This window comes from Daldinia caldariorum (genome assembly GCF_022478825.1).
Source record: "Daldinia caldariorum strain CBS 122874 unplaced genomic scaffold F4812scaffold_2, whole genome shotgun sequence".
NCBI classification, from domain to species: domain Eukaryota; kingdom Fungi; phylum Ascomycota; class Sordariomycetes; order Xylariales; family Hypoxylaceae; genus Daldinia; species Daldinia caldariorum.
The window spans coordinates 2,454,925-2,471,106 of NW_025953038.1; the positions used below are offsets into that span (position 1 = coordinate 2,454,925).

At 50.1% G+C, this 16,182-nt stretch overlaps 7 protein-coding genes across 7 annotated transcripts; 3 read left to right on the forward strand and 4 right to left on the reverse strand.

Annotated features, from left to right (window-relative positions):
- The first annotated feature begins 41 nt into the window (after positions 1-41).
- On the forward strand, positions 42-3,349 carry F4812DRAFT_415204 (uncharacterized protein). Its single transcript, XM_047932955.1, has one exon. The coding sequence runs from the start codon at positions 255-257 to the stop codon at positions 3,228-3,230; it is 2,976 nt and encodes a 991-aa protein (XP_047794029.1). The 5' UTR covers positions 42-254; the 3' UTR covers positions 3,231-3,349.
- Positions 3,350-3,622: 273 nt separating this feature from the next.
- On the forward strand, positions 3,623-7,502 carry F4812DRAFT_467690 (vacuolar protein sorting-associated protein 11; the record flags this gene model as incomplete). Its single annotated transcript, XM_047938691.1, has 7 exons — positions 3,623-3,637; positions 3,707-3,958; positions 4,013-4,132; positions 4,191-4,832; positions 4,884-5,117; positions 5,175-5,510; positions 5,559-7,502. 7 exons carry the CDS (start codon positions 3,623-3,625, stop codon positions 6,912-6,914), a joined length of 2,955 nt encoding a protein of 984 aa, XP_047794030.1. The 3' UTR covers positions 6,915-7,502.
- On the reverse strand, positions 7,041-8,757 carry F4812DRAFT_189644 (uncharacterized protein). The gene is made up of 2 exons (XM_047930114.1): positions 7,632-8,757; positions 7,041-7,454 (listed from the first exon to the last, which is right to left on the reverse strand). The coding sequence occupies exons 1-2, from the start codon at positions 8,568-8,570 to the stop codon at positions 7,167-7,169; spliced, it is 1,227 nt and encodes a 408-aa protein (XP_047794031.1). The 5' UTR covers positions 8,571-8,757; the 3' UTR covers positions 7,041-7,166.
- Positions 8,758-8,997: 240 nt separating this feature from the next.
- On the forward strand, positions 8,998-10,568 carry F4812DRAFT_467692 (chorismate synthase; the record flags this gene model as incomplete). Its single annotated transcript, XM_047938692.1, has 2 exons — positions 8,998-9,284; positions 9,341-10,568. The coding sequence occupies exons 1-2, from the start codon at positions 9,250-9,252 to the stop codon at positions 10,566-10,568; spliced, it is 1,263 nt and encodes a 420-aa protein (XP_047794032.1). The 5' UTR covers positions 8,998-9,249.
- Positions 10,569-10,629: 61 nt separating this feature from the next.
- Positions 10,630-11,792, reverse strand: F4812DRAFT_415210 (uncharacterized protein). The gene is made up of 3 exons (XM_047932956.1): positions 11,310-11,792; positions 11,195-11,204; positions 10,630-11,040 (listed from the first exon to the last, which is right to left on the reverse strand). Exons 1-3 carry the CDS (start codon positions 11,493-11,495, stop codon positions 10,952-10,954), a joined length of 285 nt encoding a protein of 94 aa, XP_047794033.1. The 5' UTR covers positions 11,496-11,792; the 3' UTR covers positions 10,630-10,951.
- Positions 11,793-13,052: 1,260 nt separating this feature from the next.
- F4812DRAFT_455827 (Nucleotidylyl transferase) lies at positions 13,053-14,108 on the reverse strand (the record flags this gene model as incomplete). The annotated part of the gene is made up of 1 exon (XM_047936886.1): positions 13,053-14,108. One exon carries the CDS (start codon positions 14,106-14,108, stop codon positions 13,053-13,055), a length of 1,056 nt encoding a protein of 351 aa, XP_047794034.1.
- A 268-nt stretch (positions 14,109-14,376) lies between these two features.
- F4812DRAFT_189759 (APC10-domain-containing protein) lies at positions 14,377-15,885 on the reverse strand. Its single transcript, XM_047930116.1, has 2 exons — positions 15,259-15,885; positions 14,377-15,203 (listed from the first exon to the last, which is right to left on the reverse strand). The coding sequence occupies exons 1-2, from the start codon at positions 15,783-15,785 to the stop codon at positions 14,645-14,647; spliced, it is 1,086 nt and encodes a 361-aa protein (XP_047794035.1). The 5' UTR covers positions 15,786-15,885; the 3' UTR covers positions 14,377-14,644.
- Positions 15,886-16,182: the final 297 nt, after the last annotated feature.

A 16,182-nucleotide genomic window follows, 5' to 3' on the forward strand; every position in this document is an offset into this window, starting at 1 on the left:
CTGATGCAACTTAACGCTAAAATTGAAGGGTGCTTGGGACGTCATTAGCCACATTTCATCTTATACCTGGTAACAACTTTCATTCCATTCTTTCACTCTACTTTCTACTCAAATTGTAAAATCAACTATTCAACCTTGACATCTGCTCGTTTCTCTCTAGCTATCTTCATGGCTTAAGGCGAGATTCCAAACCAAACGAAATATAATCAGACAAAAACGAAGATGAGATATGAGGAAAATATCCGTACTCAGCAATGTCAGGTATCCAGCACTTGCCGGAGCATGTCATTGCTCAGATTAAATCGTCTACCACCATAACGTCGCTTAACAGTGTTGTCTGCGGCTTGGTTCAGAATTCTCTTGATGCATCAGCTACCAAAATCACAATTTCAATCGACTATATTCGAGGAAATTGCTCTGTCGAGGATAACGGTTTAGGTATCGCTCCAGATGAGTTCACGCCTACCGGTGGTCTCGGCAAACTTCATTATACGTCTAAATTTCCACCTAGTGGCGATATTCATGGACGACATGGTGCTTTTATATCTTCCGTCGCTGCATTGTCGCTATTGTCAATAACATCCCATCATTATGGTTACCATTCCCATAACTCGATTAAAATTCACAACACCGAAATCTTGGCACGTCATACCCCCTCGTTACCAGAGCAGAGATTGCTAAGCTTTCCTCATGGGACCCGCACAACTGTTCGAGATCTATTTGGGTCCATGCCGGTGAGGGTTAAACAAAGGGCGATTGATGCTGAAAGAGGCGCCAACGCCAAGAACTGGGAGTCACTCAAGCGTGCCCTCGTAGCACTGCTGCTCGCTTGGCCAGGCCAAGTCTCTATATCAATCCGCGATTCCGTAGATGGGCGTAGTCTTACAATTCGTACTCCCGAAGAATCCTCAACCCCCGGAGATGGTAATTACGATACGCTTAACCTTATTACTCGTGTTTCGAGGATAATCTTTCAAGCCCAGCTATCCGATGATCGCTCTCGGGATTTGTGGGTGCCCCTTAAGGCATCGGCAGGGGCAATCTCGGTTGTAGGTGCGATATCACTCGTCCCTGTATCATCTCGACAGATACAATTTATTAGCATAGGCGTACGGCCCATCTCTAATGACCACGGACCAAACGTCATTTATGAAGAAATTAACAGGTTATTCGCGAACTCGAGTTTTGGGGTAGAAGAAGAGAGCGAAAACTTCAGTGAGAATAACCAAAATAAGCAAGTTGACGACCGCCGAATGAAACTAGATCGGTATACCAATCAGGATCTGAAGGGTAGAAAGGGGGTCGACCGGTGGCCTATGTTCTATATTAAAATTACTCTAGGGCAAGTCTCTCGAATCGCTCACTATGACGTAGAAGAGATCATAGATGAGCACCACAAGAGTCTAAAAGCAATCATGGACGTTTTATCCGCGGTCGTGTACGAATTTCTTAAAGCCCATCACTTTCGCCCAAGGCATCCTAGGTCTCGTAGGATCACATCTAAGCGTTCGAGTTCTTGCGACTTACGCAGACACTCTTTGTCTAGAAGCTCCACCCCGAAAGATGAATCTCGAGTGGCTGGGTCCAAGCTATCTCGAACTCATATACCATCTGCCGGGGATTTAGCTAGCACTCGTCTTAATATCAAGTCTAGCCACTCTAGCTTGCGGCACCCTACTCCTTTCGATTCCTGGAGTCGTATAAAATCAGGACAGCCTCAGTATGCGCATCTGTACGAGAAATCTTCGGATTGCAACATTACGGGATATACTCGTAGCCAAAACCAACCAACAGCGGATATATCACACTTAGAAGATAACGATAATATTTCGGATACGCCATTAGTTGCTTCGGATGGTACGCTTCTCCGTATTCCCTTTCCTGATGTAGAAATGGATACACCCTGGACTATCCATAGATCCACTTCTGAAGAGGAAGGTCTAAGCAGAGCACAATTGCAATTAAGAGAAGGCAAAGAGCTCCTATGGACCAACCCGACAACCAAGGATACCTTGGTTATCGATACTCGTACCGGTTCGGTGATTCGACCATTCCAACCTGGAGCTGGGGGATCCGAATTGCCTGACGAAATCCGTCGTCTACCTTTAAGAAAGAAGCTCCGTATTAACACCAAACCAATTGCAAGCGATATAAGAAGTGAGTGGTTATGTAGTCTGATATCATCCTGGACCAACCCGGTTTTTGAAATACACGAGCCACCGATCCCAGTTGCGTTTGACGAAGGGAAAGTACTCTTTCTGGCAACAAACACAGCTGAGAACGGCTGCCATGGGTGCGATTCTGGATTATTGGAATCATTTCAAACCAGTTATAGTATGGAAGGCCGCCTATCTAAAGAAAGTTTACGAAATGCTTCTGTAATATCTCAAGTCGATCGGAAGTTTATACTGGCGAAAGTTCCTTTACCCTCTCCGCCTACCGTTCCAAGTACGGGCGATAAAAGCCAGCCTTCATTGCTAGTCATTATTGATCAGCATGCTGCGGATGAACGCTGTCGGATCGAAGCTCTCATGAAGGATTACTTCATGGTTGTAGAGGATTCTCAAGGCCCAGTCACAGGAAAGCCTCGGTTGCGGATTCATGCCCAAGCCGAGCTTCTGGAGAAGCCTATCGTATTTGACATTTCCGTTCGGGACAGTCGCCGATTTGAGCAGTCTGCCGAGTACTTTAAGCATTGGGGAGTTGTGTTTCAAGTAATCTTGGTGCAGAAATCAAAGCGCGACAGCGTGGAGAAATCTAAGCTAAAAGTATTCGGGTTACCACCCAGCATAGCTGAAAGGTGTCGCTCAGAACCTCGGTTACTCATCGAATTACTAAGAAAGGAGATATCAAATCTTGACGAACATGGGCATAGTACTTCTCAGCAAACGAGAATAGAGGCAACTCAGGGAGCTGCCGATGGCTCCGCTGAACTACACTGGCTGGCTCGGTTTCACGGGTGTCCTAGTGGCATTATGGAAATGATCAACTCGAGGGCGTGTAGGAGCTCTATTATGTTCAATGATGTTCTTTCTCACGAGGAATGTGTCAGCTTGGTGAGCCGGTTGGCGGACTGCACGCTACCTTTTCAATGTGCCCATGGACGGCCATCGATGGTGCCGCTGGTAGATCTAAGCAGAATCCCTACAGAGGTGATAGATGTAAAGAAACCTACGGGTAGATTTGGGCAGCAGTTCAAGAAATGGAAATCAAGTATGGGCAATAGTTAAACATCTATATAATTGGAGGAAGAGTGTTGACTGTTGTTCTAATATATACTTGTTATACTATTTGCTATATTAAGTACCTAGGTACCTAGATACCCCATATGCTAGAGAAGTTCTGAGAAGCTCTTATTTATTATAATTGTCTTAATAATTCGAACTCTAAGTACCTCCTTAGGTACCTAGATACCTAGGGAAGTACGTACCTGACAAGGGTGCTAAAGATTAGGTACCTAACCTAAAGTATCTGTGGAACATTGGTGTCTATCGATAAAGCAGCTCCCGTCTTAGAGCTTCGCTGTGACGTTCCCCCAATCCGTATAAGCCATCATCAACTTCCAGGCAATGATGAACTAATGAGAACTAATGTGACTGTCGCAAGCATTTGAGCACACACCATGGCTTTACTTCTTGTGAGTTATCAAAACCATACTTATTTTATTCTTCCTGAACTATTCTGTTCCAACTAACCTGCTCGCAAGTGGAAAGCGTTCGACTTCTTTGAAGTAAGCCAGGTCACGCTCGGCGACGACGAAACACGATCATTATTCGAGAACAACGAGATATCAAGTGTATGCTCTGGATCCGACAGCCTATTCTTCGGGAGCGACAATGGCTATGTGCGCATCATCGGACCCAGCTGGAAGATTGTCCGGAGCTTCCAGGCACACGACACCGGCCGCATTACCCATATGCACCAGGTCGAGGGGACGAGTTTGTTAGTCACAGTCTCTGTAGGATATACGTTATAGCCTTACGATCTCGAGTGAAAAACTAATATGAAGTAGGAGGACCTCAGCAATGAACCCGTATTAAAAGTCTGGGCTCTGGACAAACCAGTCAAGAAGACAGGCTTGCCTACTTGTTTAAGCACATTAAACATACACAACGGGCGAAAGCAGTTTCCTGTGAGCACATCTGGGCATGGATAGAAAGGGTCCTATCTAACCTGAGGTATGCTTATAGATATCATCCTTCACCGCTCTTGATGATCTGTCACAGCTCGCCGTGGGATTTGCGAACGGTGCGGTCACGGTAATACGAGGCGACTTAATACACGACCGAGGTACGAAACAACGAATCGTTTACGAGTCAGAAGAACCTATTACGGGAGTCGAGTTCGTAGCTGATCCAAAGCTTACAACACTGTTTGTCGCGACAACCTCCAAGCTCCTAAAGCTGGTTATATCCGGTAAAGGACAAGGGCAACCACCGAGGACGATTGAGGATGCCGGGTGCGCTGCCGGCTGCATGACGGTAAATAGCAAAACGGGAGATATCATCGTGGTTCGGGAGGATGCGGTATACTATTACACACCGGAAGGGAGGGGGCTCTGCTTCGCTAATGACGGGCCCACGAGTCTAGTATCGACTTTCCAGGACTATGTTGCCCTCATTTCCCCACCCCCGACTTCTGGTAGCGGAGGCTCTGACAGTATTGGGAGGCGTTTTGGAGGATCTAATGCAGATGTCCTTTTCAACGCTGCTAGGTTTACAATGGTAGATCCGACGCTTCAGATAGTCGCACATTCCGAGTCTCTTATTTCCGAAGTCAGGGCTATTTTCCAAATATGGGATGATCTGTTTATTTTGACTCAGGATGGAAAGGTGAGGCGCACTAATCTTTACTCACGCGAGCATGTGCTTACCAAAAGCTAGGTTAATCGCTACCATGAGAAGTCGTTACAGCAGAGGCTCGAATTATTATACCAGCGAAACCTCTTCCCGCTTGCCATCAACCTCGCGCAGAAGTCTCACATGGAGCCACAACAGCTAAATGTCATATACCGGAAATACGGTGACCATTTATATCAGAAAGGAGACTATGATAGTGCCATGTCTCAGTATATCAAGGCGATTGATAATACCGAGCCATCGCAGGTCATCCGGAAGGTAAGCGTCTGGTTTAAAAAATTCAAACTAGTTACAGAATTTCACTAATAGGAACAGTTCCTCGATACACAAAGAATACATAACTTAATCGAGTATCTCGAAGAGCTTCACGAGCATCACACAGCTACCGCTGATCATACAACTTTGCTGCTAAATTGCTATGCTAAGTTGAAAGACGTCGAGAAGCTGGAGAAGTTTATCAAATCCGAGGGAGATCTCAAATTTGACCTAGACACGGCCATAAATATGTGTAGACAAGGTGGGTATTTTGATCAGGCTGCTTACCTTGCTACCAAGCATGGCGAGAGTGACCTCGTGGTGGATATCCTTATCGAAGACTCTAAGAAATATGCGGAAGCGCTTGATTTTATATGGCATTTGGATGCTGAAACAGTACGTAAACTTGCACTCTGATGCTGATCGGATGCTAACATCGGACAGGCATACCCATCGTTGATGAAGTACGCTAGAGTACTCTTAGAGAACTGTCCGAGCGATACCACCGATCTTTTCATTGACTACTACACAGGCAAATATAAGCCTAAAGCCCATGCAGTACCAGAAGAAACCCAAACGATTTCAAGTGGCGGATTGGCAGCTGGAGCTGCAATAGCCGTGCAGAATCTGACTAGCTTATTACCGCTTCCATACATGAGCACTTCTGCCGTTCCTACGCCTAATGGGCAAGGATCACAGGCAGCCGTCAGCGACGCAGGCACTGTAATAGATCACGAGATGAACACTGAACAGAAATATACCCCTCCTCCTCCCCGAACCGCATTTTCGTCTTTTATCGATCACTCAGACGAGTTTATCGTCTTCTTAGAAGCCTGCCTAAAGGATGATTCCCTTCAAGAGTCAGACAAGGTAGATATTTATACAACTTTATTTGAGATGTATCTCCACAAAGCAAGCGAACGGAAAGGAATGCAGAGGGAGGAATGGGAGCTTAAGGCAAAGAAGCTTATTGAAGGACGTGAAGTCCCCATCGAGGACTCCAACGTTCTCTTACTATCTCACCTCTCGGATTTCAGAGATGGCACAACTCTAGTCAAAGAACAGTCGGGACTGCTGTTCGATATCTTCCGTTCCTATACTTCGGCGAAGGACACGCGCGGCGCTATTAAAGCCCTCCGCAAGTACGGACCCGAAGAGCCTCAGCTCTACCCGGCGGCGCTGGCATATTTCACGTCAGACGCCCGAATTCTAGAGGAGGCCGGACCGGAAGAACTCGCCAACGTACTCAAGAAGATCGATCGGGACAACCTAATGGCGCCTCTCGAGGTCATCCAGACGCTAGGGACGAACGCCGTAGCAACGATGGGCATGATCAAGCCGTACCTGCGAGAGACGATCTCGCGCGAGCGGCGGGAGATCGCGTCCAACAAGCGGCAGATCAACTCGTTCCGGAAGGAGACGGAGGCGAAGCGGGCCGAGATGGCGGAGCTGGGCACCAAGCCGGCGGTGTTCCAGGCGCAGCGGTGCCCCGGGTGCGGGGGTCCCCTCGAGCTGCCCGCCGTGCACTTCCTGTGCAAGCACAGCTTCCACCAGCGCTGCCTCAAGCAGCAGCAGCAGGGCGGTGACGGCAGCGGCAGCGGCGGCGGCGGCGGGGACGGCTTCGAGTGCCCCGTCTGCGCGGCGAACAACGCCGCCGTGCGCGCCATGAAGCGCAGCCAGGTCGAACGCGCGGATAGGCACGACCTGTTCCGCGACGCGCTGGAGAAAGGGGATGATAGGTTCAAGACCGTCGCGCAGTGGTTCGGGCAGGGGGTTATGGGCGCGGGAACGGTGGAGTAGAGGATGGTATAGCAGTGTAGTGTTTTGTTGTGTTGTGTTGCGTTAAGCTGAGTCGCGTTGCGTTGAAGTTTGTGCTTGTCTAACTCTATTGTAGAATTATATCCCAGGCTGGGGGTATCGCGTCTATGAGGTACCTAATCTAATATATATGGAGGCCCCCTTTTCTATATACAATGAATGCATATCTAGGTGCCTAAGTAGGTATCTATATGCATGGGTACCTAAAATAACTCGGTACTTGAGATGTAAAAATTAGTTTTTACCCGTGACCCCGAATAAATTGTTAAGCCACCTTCCAACGGCTTCGCTGTTAACTTTGGACCGCCAGTCGGTAATGTGGTGTAGGTACGCCGATTTCAGGGACTCCTCTGGTAGACCTGTCCCGGATATTTCGGTGATCTGCCCGTGCCGGACCGTCATAGCTGCGCGGAAATCCGGGGGCAGGTCGTCCGGTAGAGGCGGTCTAGGACGAGGGTCGTCGTCGGTTGGGTGCGTGGAGAAGGAGAATTGCGGCGTCTGCGTGTATATCCATTCCCGGGACTGTTTTACGAGATTTCGAGGGGGGTCTTGTTAGTTTTCCGCAACTTGTAGGTATTGTTATATCTAGAGGGGAGGGGTTTCAGGGGGCGAAATATGGCGCTTAAAAAAAGAGAAGAAAAGAAGAGGGAGAGGGAGAGGAAGAGGGAGAGGGAGAGGGAGAGAAGGAGAATAACGCACCTTGAGCTCAGCGTACCCTTTCGCGATAGCCAGGACACCATCCAGCGCCGCCTCGGCATCCGCCTGCCGGATAACCTCGGGGTCGACGTCTCCGTACATGGCGCCGAACTCGGCGACGACAGCGTCCTCGAACTCGGCGATATCCGCCACACCGACGTTGCGGATCGGGCTGCGCACGCTCTCGACGCCGCGCGCCTTGATGAAGGGGGCTGCGGGGGAGCGCAGCAGCGGGCCGACGAGGGGGAGGTTGGGCGAGCGCAGGAGGCAGGTGCCGTGGTGCAGGGAGCGCAGGCGCGTCAGCTTGTAGGCCGAGCCCGAGACCTTGAACGTCTGCGTCTGCGTGTGCGTGTGCTCGGGGGTGTCGACGTTGACGTCGAGCACTATGTCGTGCCGCTCGTTGACGCGGGACCCGGACGCGCCGAGGGAGCGGAGCGCGCGGACGACCATCTCCGCGTGCTTGTTGCGGTCGAACGAGGCGGGCGGGCATATCACGCTGTAGTTAGCGTTGCCGGAGTCGTGGAAGACGGTGCCGCCGCCGGAGCGCCGGCGTACGAGGAGCACGGGGCCATCGAGAGGATCCCCGCGCTCGTCCACGACGCTGCTTTTCCCCGGGCCCAGAAGGCCCAAGTTCACCTCGACCCACGGGTTCTGGTTGCGGCCGACGACCACGCAGGGCCGGTTCGCGTACAGGAACAAGACGACGGAGTCCGGGGGGGACGTCTGCAGGAGGAAGTGCTCGATGGAGAGGTTGAGGTACGGGTCCGTCGCCCGCGAGATGTACACCTGGACCCGGTTGGAGGGGTGGGAGACGGCGTCCGCGTTGAAGAGGCGCCGCGTGGGGGAGGGGATAGAGGTATAAGAAGAAGAGGAAGAAGAAAAAGAAGAAGGTCTTATACGCGGCCTGGCGAAGGTGTTGAGGAGGTGCCGTGGGAGAGCCATGGGGAAAGAAAGGAAAGAGAATAGAAAACTCTGTATTATCTCATTTCATCTCATACTAATTAATTTATATTGTTGTCTTATATTATCTTTGGTTATTTCATATACATGATTTTAAACTTTTTAGTTGAAATATTGGAAAAAGGTGAGTGAGGCTAATATGTACCTGAGGCAGGTAAGGTTAAGTGAGATGAGATGAGATTTTAATATTTGGCCTGCAGCAGAGTGCATATGACGGAGTTACCAATAACTCCCCTGTCCTGTCCGGGACCTGCAGTCTGCAGCTGCTTGGTACATAGTAGGTAGTATGTAGCTGGTACTACCCCACATTAAAGTTAGGGTCCGTTTTTTTATCGATAAACATCGCGGGGCTTGAATCGGAACTCTTTCCCTCCCCTCCCCCACTAGAGGTACCTAATCGTCAGACCTCGAAAATTAAATCTTGCACCCCCCCCCTTCCATTCATTTGGCTCTTTGACTCATACGAACAAAGCCTCCTATCGCTTTAAAGAAACCACGACTCGGTTTCGGAAGACCCACTGGGAAATTTTTTTACTAGGCGTCTCGTAGGAGTAGCCATTATTATTATAACCCAGTTCTACTCTACCAATTGAGAGGTAGTTACTGTAAAGTTTACACACAACTTCTACCAAGCCATCATCTACATTTCGAGAATTACACCATGTCGACTTTCGGAGAGGCCTTTCGGGTCACCACGTTAGTTTTATACCTCCAATTGAATCTATTATATCTTTCTAACGTCTAATATATAGTTATGGAGAGTCCCATTGTCGTTCCGTAGGATGTATCGTCGACGGCTGCCCCCCGGGCATGGAACTCACCGAGGACGATATCCAACCCCAGATGAACCGTCGCCGCCCGGGTCAGAGCAGTATCACGACTCCCCGGAATGAGAAAGACCGAGTCGCTATACAATCCGGTACCGAGTTTGGTATTACCCTTGGCACTCCGATTGGTCTAGTAGTTCTCAACGAAGATCAGAGACCGAAAGACTACGGGAACAAGACGATGGACCTCTACCCACGACCCAGTCACGCCGATTGGACTTACCTGGAGAAGTATGGTGTCAAGGCAAGCAGTGGTGGTGGGAGAAGCTCGGCCCGTGAGACTATTGGTAGAGTAGCAGCTGGTGCCATCGCCGAGAAGTACCTTAAACTCGCTTATGGTGTTGAAATCACTGCTTTCGTCACATCCGTTGGCTCCATTCACATGTTCCCGCCCACACCCGAATACCCGACCCCGAGTCAAAATCCCGCATTCATGGAGCTAATTCAGAATATCGACCGCGAAACAGTCGACAAGTTCTTGCCCGTAAGATGTCCGGATGAGCAGGCTTCGCAGAAGATGGCAGATTACATTGCCGAATTCAAAGAGCGCAACGACAGCATTGGTGGAACCGTAACCTGTGTCATCAAGAACGTGCCAAGCGGTTTGGGGGAGCCGTGCTTTGACAAGCTGGAGGCGAAGCTCGGACACGCCATGCTCAGCATACCAGCGACTAAGGGCTTTGAAATTGGTTCCGGTTTCGGTGGTTGCGAGGTGCCGGGATCTATTCACAATGACCCCTTTATCAGGGCCCCGGAGACCCCTGCTAGCCCGGGTACCGGTGCTGGGCTAGCTGGAACTCCCAGGCCTAAACTTACAACTAAGACGAACAACTCGGGAGGTATTCAGGGTGGCATCTCGAACGGTGCTCCTATCTACTTCCGAGTCGCCTTCAAGCCGCCTGCCACCATCAGTCAGGCACAGACGACAGCGACCTACGACGGAGAGTCGGAAGGTGTGCTAGAAGCTAAGGGAAGACACGACCCTTGCGTGGTTCCCAGGGCGGTTCCCATCGTCGAGGCCATGGCGGCGTTGGTAGTTATGGATGCGCTGTTGCAGCAGATGGGACGACACGAAGCGAGGAGACATCTCCCTCCTCTAAAGCAAACTGTGCCGCCGGCGGATAGTGGCGTTTCTAGGGATACAAAACAATAAATAAATAGGCTGGGGATAGATAGACAAAAGGAGAACATGGGGTGATAAATTAATATTATTGGTCATCTTAATATAGCTGCTGCTGCTACTAATAGACTCTGTGAATACTATAGACCCTAAGTTCAGATAACTAAGGTTTTACGTAAAGAGTCTTTTGTAGACAAGTTGAAGGCTACAACCAATAAGTAATGTTTAGTAGTTACCTGTTACCTGTCAATAAACCTCTTCAAGAAAGCAACAACAGAGTACCACAGGCTATTATAGATCATATGCTAGATGCACATATTGTGGATATGTAGCACACTATACTTTTTGTACTTCATCCTAAGCTCTCTTTCCCTTGCATGTCTACAAGTGCCGGAAGCGTTCCTCCGCTACGCAAACTACTTGACAAACTCCATCTTTTCACCATTGACGTTGAAGATCTGAATCTCTCCATCCTCGCCTACCTCGCGACGGCCCTCGGCACAACCTACCATAACGGGCGTTAGCAAGTGCACGTATAAGACAGGAAATAGTTAGAGAATTCGAGGGGTAGTAATTCCTGGGAAATCCGGATTTATAATGCCGGGCTTCAGAAAGGAACTAGGTACGGAATAATAAGAGGTACTGATTGTTCTACGTACAGCTGTTGTACTGTAGACATGAGAGAGGTTAGCAACTATTTATGCAGAGAAACCCTCTCGTCTATAAATTGTGTCTTAGAGACACGAGGGGGGGAGTGGTAGGTAGAGGACCTACAACTCCGGAGCAAGGCTCCTCTTGGCAATAATCGATGCTGCACTGGAGACAGCCTGGAAGACAGCACTTGTTCTGGTATTGGCGTTCGGCGAGGACAAGGGCCTGGGTAGGTCCGGCGTTGGCGAGGGCGACTAGGGGAAGACTGGCGATTGCGTTGAGGAGGTAGATCATGCTGGAGGAGTACATCGTGGGCGGGGCTTCTCTGTATCTCGGTGCTATAGGGGGATAGATGTGGTATATAGGGCACAATGGCTTAGGTAGTAGGTACCTTACTTATGTTCGAACCTGGCGTTGGGCGATTTCTTCTTTGGTAAAGGATCTGGAGAATCAACGGAATCCTCCTGTTGGAATTATCTCAAGCAGCCATGTTTATATATTATAATCTCTCATGGGCAATAGACCTAGTCTCCAAGACTACCATAGTAGTCCGTACATATTTTTTTTTCGACGGCGTTCCACCGAGACATAGCACCCCATTCCTCATTAGATCTTGTTGGCTTGCTCTTTCGAACCGGATACCACGGTCTAACTCCCATTTGCTGCTCCCCGCTGGCCAACTAACGACCCCAAGCAATCACCTCGGTGATGAAGGCCGGCTTCCTCATATTCACTGGCGGCGCTAGGTAAGGGGTGCAGCGGCAGGTTATCCCTTACTAAAGTTTCGAGCGAATAGAAACCGGTGCCACTTCTCATGAAGGCAAGGGACATCGTGCAGTAGGATAGGGCTCCCGTTTAAGACGTTCCGGTGGGTTAGAGATATTCAATATTATTCCCATATATAGGTTACATATGACTACCTACTTGGGGAAGTATGAAATCTACAAATATGTAAAACTGCTACTTGACAATATACATATACTCTAGGAGAAAAGGGAGTAGGATGTGGTGGATGTAACATCGTCCATGCAAAGGAAGACATCCAGCCTGGGAGTAATAATGGGCAAATAGTTGGGCGAATAAGGGTGAATAAAAAACCACTAAAAGAAAATTATAGCCCTTAAATCTAAAATTTTGCGAGGAGAGGAAGAGGAAAAAAAAAAAAAAAGAAAAAAAAGGAAAGGGAGATAGGAATGGCAAAAAAGCTAGGACTCTAATTTTTTTCTACTTAGTTGACCTGAACAGTTGGCCTGCCTGCACGCCCCTCGCAAAGGATCGAACTCAAGTCTTACGAAAAGACCCGGGAGGGTTATTTCTAACCCTACTCATTACCACTAGACCACGGCCACGTTGGTTTCGCAGCTCTGAGAGGGGGTGGAAGAGTGCCTGCCTAAGGACTTATTTAAGTCGACGGCGGGGTACGAGATGTTTGTAGTGTACATACAAGAGGTACCAACCAACCCCTTTGGTAACGGCGCGTCCTTCTAGTTACCTACATCTACATCTTTTCTCGCTCCAAGTGTCAAGATCAAGAATATGTAGTTTGTCATATTATGTATAGGCTCTGCATCTTGGGTACGCCCCTTTTCTCCCTCTATCACTTTATATGCCTGCTAACCCTTATATTCACACTGCACCCAAGACTTCGACATGGGCATCACGACGCATAGCACACGTCTTTCTCTAGATTTCTGAGGCGCGCAATGGATAAAACGCCCCAGGGTCACTACCGATATCAACACCGTGCATCATCGATCCGATCTCGACCATATATAATCAGTAGCACTTCGACTCAACCCTATAACCAGGCAAGTATAGCAATACCCGAATCCTCCTCATCCCCCCCTCCCTCCCCAATGAACATCATCACACCCCTTCCTCCGCATACAACCCCTCCTGCCGAATCCAACCCGCCACATCCTCACTGACCAGCTTTCCCAGCGCCTCCCAGTCTTTCCTCCGCACCGCCTCCCGGACCTTCGTACTACTCACCGCCACCACCTCCTCTTCCTCTTTCTCCTCGCCTTCTTTCCTGCCATTCCCGCTCCCCTCCACCATCTCAATCCGATCCACCCACTCCGTCCTCCCCCCCACGCGCCCCAGGGCCCCCTCCCTCAGACCCTTCACGTACGCCCTCTGCGCCGCCGCGTCGCCCCACTCCGCGTCCGTGCGCATCGTCACCCGCAGCTTCGCGCGCGCGAAGAACGGGTCTAGCGCCGACGCCATGGCCCCGGACCCCGGGGGCGGGGAGTAGTAGTACTTGGGGTCGAAGATGCGGATCAGGGTGTCGAACCCGGTTAGGTACACCTGCTCGGGGCCCTGGTCCTGCACGTTTTGGCTTTGGTTTTGGTTGTGCTGGTGGTAAAAGTCCGACGCGGCAATGGCCCCGGCTTTCGCGTGGAAATACGGCTCCGTCGTCACCGCGATGTCCACGCCTTGGCACCACGCGCTGCGGCGCTGCGCTGGCGGCGGCTCGGCGCAGCGCAGCAGCAGGTCTTGCGCGAAGATGTACATCATCGCGAGCCGCTGCGGGAAGGAGGCTGGTTTGGGCGCCTTGTCGGCGTTGTTGATGGCGAGGAGGAGCAGGACGCGCGGGGTGCGAGTGTTATCGCCGTCGCCGCCGCTATCTGATGGCCCGTGGTCTGCGAGGGCGGATAGCGCCATGCGCCGGTGGGCGAGGGTAGGCGGGTTGAAAGACGAGTCGAGGACTAGGAGAGATTTTATGGGGGCTTGGGGAGGATGAGGAGTGGGTGGTTCGGCTGCTGATGGTGATGCCGAGGATGGTAAGGAAGAATTTGTCAAGGAACACAGGACGCGGAAGGTCGCGTTGGACGTTTGGTAGCTCTTGAGAGCTTGGGTGAAGACGGAAACGAGATTCGGTGGTAGTCGAGCCATTGATGGAGAGTCGTCTGATGATGGCATTTCTTATTACATTTATATAGGAAGGCTATTTGGGAATTAAAGTAAGGTATGGCGTCGCTAATTCTATATGAGAGCGGTATAAAGCATCGTGCTATTTTTTGTTATTGGTAAGAGCTTTTTATATAGCGATGTTAGATGTGATGTCAGTGAATGGAAGTTGACGATAAGAGGTGGGATGAGAAAAGGTGGAGACGAGGGGTGGTTCCGAAATCTTGGCATGCGGGTGATCCCGTTATAAGTGGGTATCTACCGGGTATGTATGTACCTGCGTAAACTCAGAGCCGGGGGTCCAAAAAGGTACCTAATGTTATTTACCTCGTCATAAACAGGAAAGTTGAAAGGAAATGTGTAATTAGAAGCCGATTACCAGCTTGTCATATGCTAACGAATAACCTCTCGTAGTGCGAGATATGCTTCCTTTCAATGCAATAAGAAATCGTAATAGCCACGGGGTATCGTAAGTTATAAACCAGTATTCCAGAACGCCTAAGTGCTTCGATATGCGATCCTGCTAAACAACTCGCTGCCACACGCCCTCAACGAATTTCCGGCTCTCGCATGAAGTCGGGGATGCTCAGTCCGCCGTCGCCAGGGGTATACTTTCTAGACTTCGCCTTCCGCTCTCGCTTGTCGGCAGCGAGCTTCGATATCGCCTCTTCGTCGTGGTCGTGAATGTTCATGGCCGCCATCCTATCGCGGTAATCATCGATTGCTTCGACCATGTCTTCGACGGGGTTGTTCTCCGCGGTGTCGGCGCTGTCGTCCAGGGCGTACACTTCCACCCCGCGTATGTGCGTGTCCTTCCCGTTCTGGTGGTTCTCGAGAACGATAACTCGGACAAACCAGCAGCACAGCGAGTTGCCATCATGTCCGCCGCCGGCTCCCTCGATAGGTACGTCGGCCCAGCCTTTGGGTTGGTTAAACTCCATCATCACATACGGTATAGTCATGTTCGGACTAAATCCGGCCGTGATCTGGATCTTGGTGGGCGTGTAGCTCTCGTCAAGCTCGTAATCCAGGTAGAGTCTGAGCTTGCGTATCTCTACGCGCTTGATGAAATGAATATTTAATCGGTGGGGCTGAGGCCCGTCAGACCTAGAAATGACCTGTTAAGATAGGATCGACGTGTGGAAATAATGCATGTGCTTACTGCCAGTAATGATTGACATCGTCATCTCGCAGCTCCTTAACGCCACAGCCAGGTTTGTAGCTGCTGACGGTGAAACTAGCCAGGTTGCTGATTTCCTTCAAACCAACTAGGGACGCGTCGAATGCGGCCTCGTCGTTGAGGAATTCTTCTTCCTCGTCTAGTTCTTCTTGCTCTATATCGTCCCCCTCGATGCCCTCAAAATCATGATCCTCAAAATCATGGTCCTCAAAATCATGGTCCTCAAAATCATGGTCCTCAAAATCATGGCCCTCATCGTCTTCGCCTTCATCCTCCTCAAAGTGCTCGGTGTCCTCTTCGGTTGCAGCTGTAATATCGTAAGATGATTGACCTGATGACGAAGTATGATGAGAAGACGCGTCACTCCTCTGGTCTTCTTGTGCGGCGGCTTCACCGCGAACCCTGAGAAGCACGAGCCATAGCTGATCCTGGGTTATTGCCGGCCGAGGCGGACCATCCCCACTTGGGGCCGAAGCTGAATGTTCTCTTCCAAACTCTGGGTTATCCATAGCATATATGATAGAAAAAGCTTTAAGGATGAAGGATGGATAGGAAATGGTAGATGGTGGAATGAGAGAGAAAAAGAGAAAATATTAAAAGTGAAATTCAAGCTGACCTTGAGGTGTCTGCAAGCCTACAGGCCACTGCAAATCACGTCTTCCATTATCATTTAAGGCAGAGTATAAGCCGGGTGTCTGGGTGACACTAGGTCGGCTCGGGTCTCCGGGGAAACCTGGTGATGCCCGTGAAACGCGGTCCGGTCGCATCAAGCGCCGTCGGAATTCTTCTTGTTGTTGACGGAGGCTGGCATGGTTTCTAGCTGTGCCGCCGCTGCTGCCAACATCTTGTGGCTCCATCGTTAAGTAAGGAATGGTGAACGGAAGTTCATCTAAAATGAATAGGAAG

Coding starts and splice junctions, on each gene's coding strand:
- F4812DRAFT_189644 (XM_047930114.1), bottom strand. CDS start 8,570: ATGGCTCTCCCACGGCACCTCCTCAACACCTTCGCCAGGCCGCGTATA. Junction 7,455..7,631: donor AAGGGTACGCTGAGCTCAAG/GTGCGTTATTCT, acceptor CTCGTAAAACAG/TCCCGGGAATGGATATACAC.
- F4812DRAFT_415204 (XM_047932955.1), top strand. CDS start 255: ATGTCAGGTATCCAGCACTTGCCGGAGCATGTCATTGCTCAGATTAAA.
- F4812DRAFT_415210 (XM_047932956.1), bottom strand. CDS start 11,495: ATGTACTCCTCCAGCATGATCTACCTCCTCAACGCAATCGCCAGTCTT.
- F4812DRAFT_189759 (XM_047930116.1), bottom strand. CDS start 15,785: ATGGATAACCCAGAGTTTGGAAGAGAACATTCAGCTTCGGCCCCAAGT. Junction 15,204..15,258: donor GATGTCAATCATTACTGGCA/GTAAGCACATGC, acceptor GGTCATTTCTAG/GTCTGACGGGCCTCAGCCCC.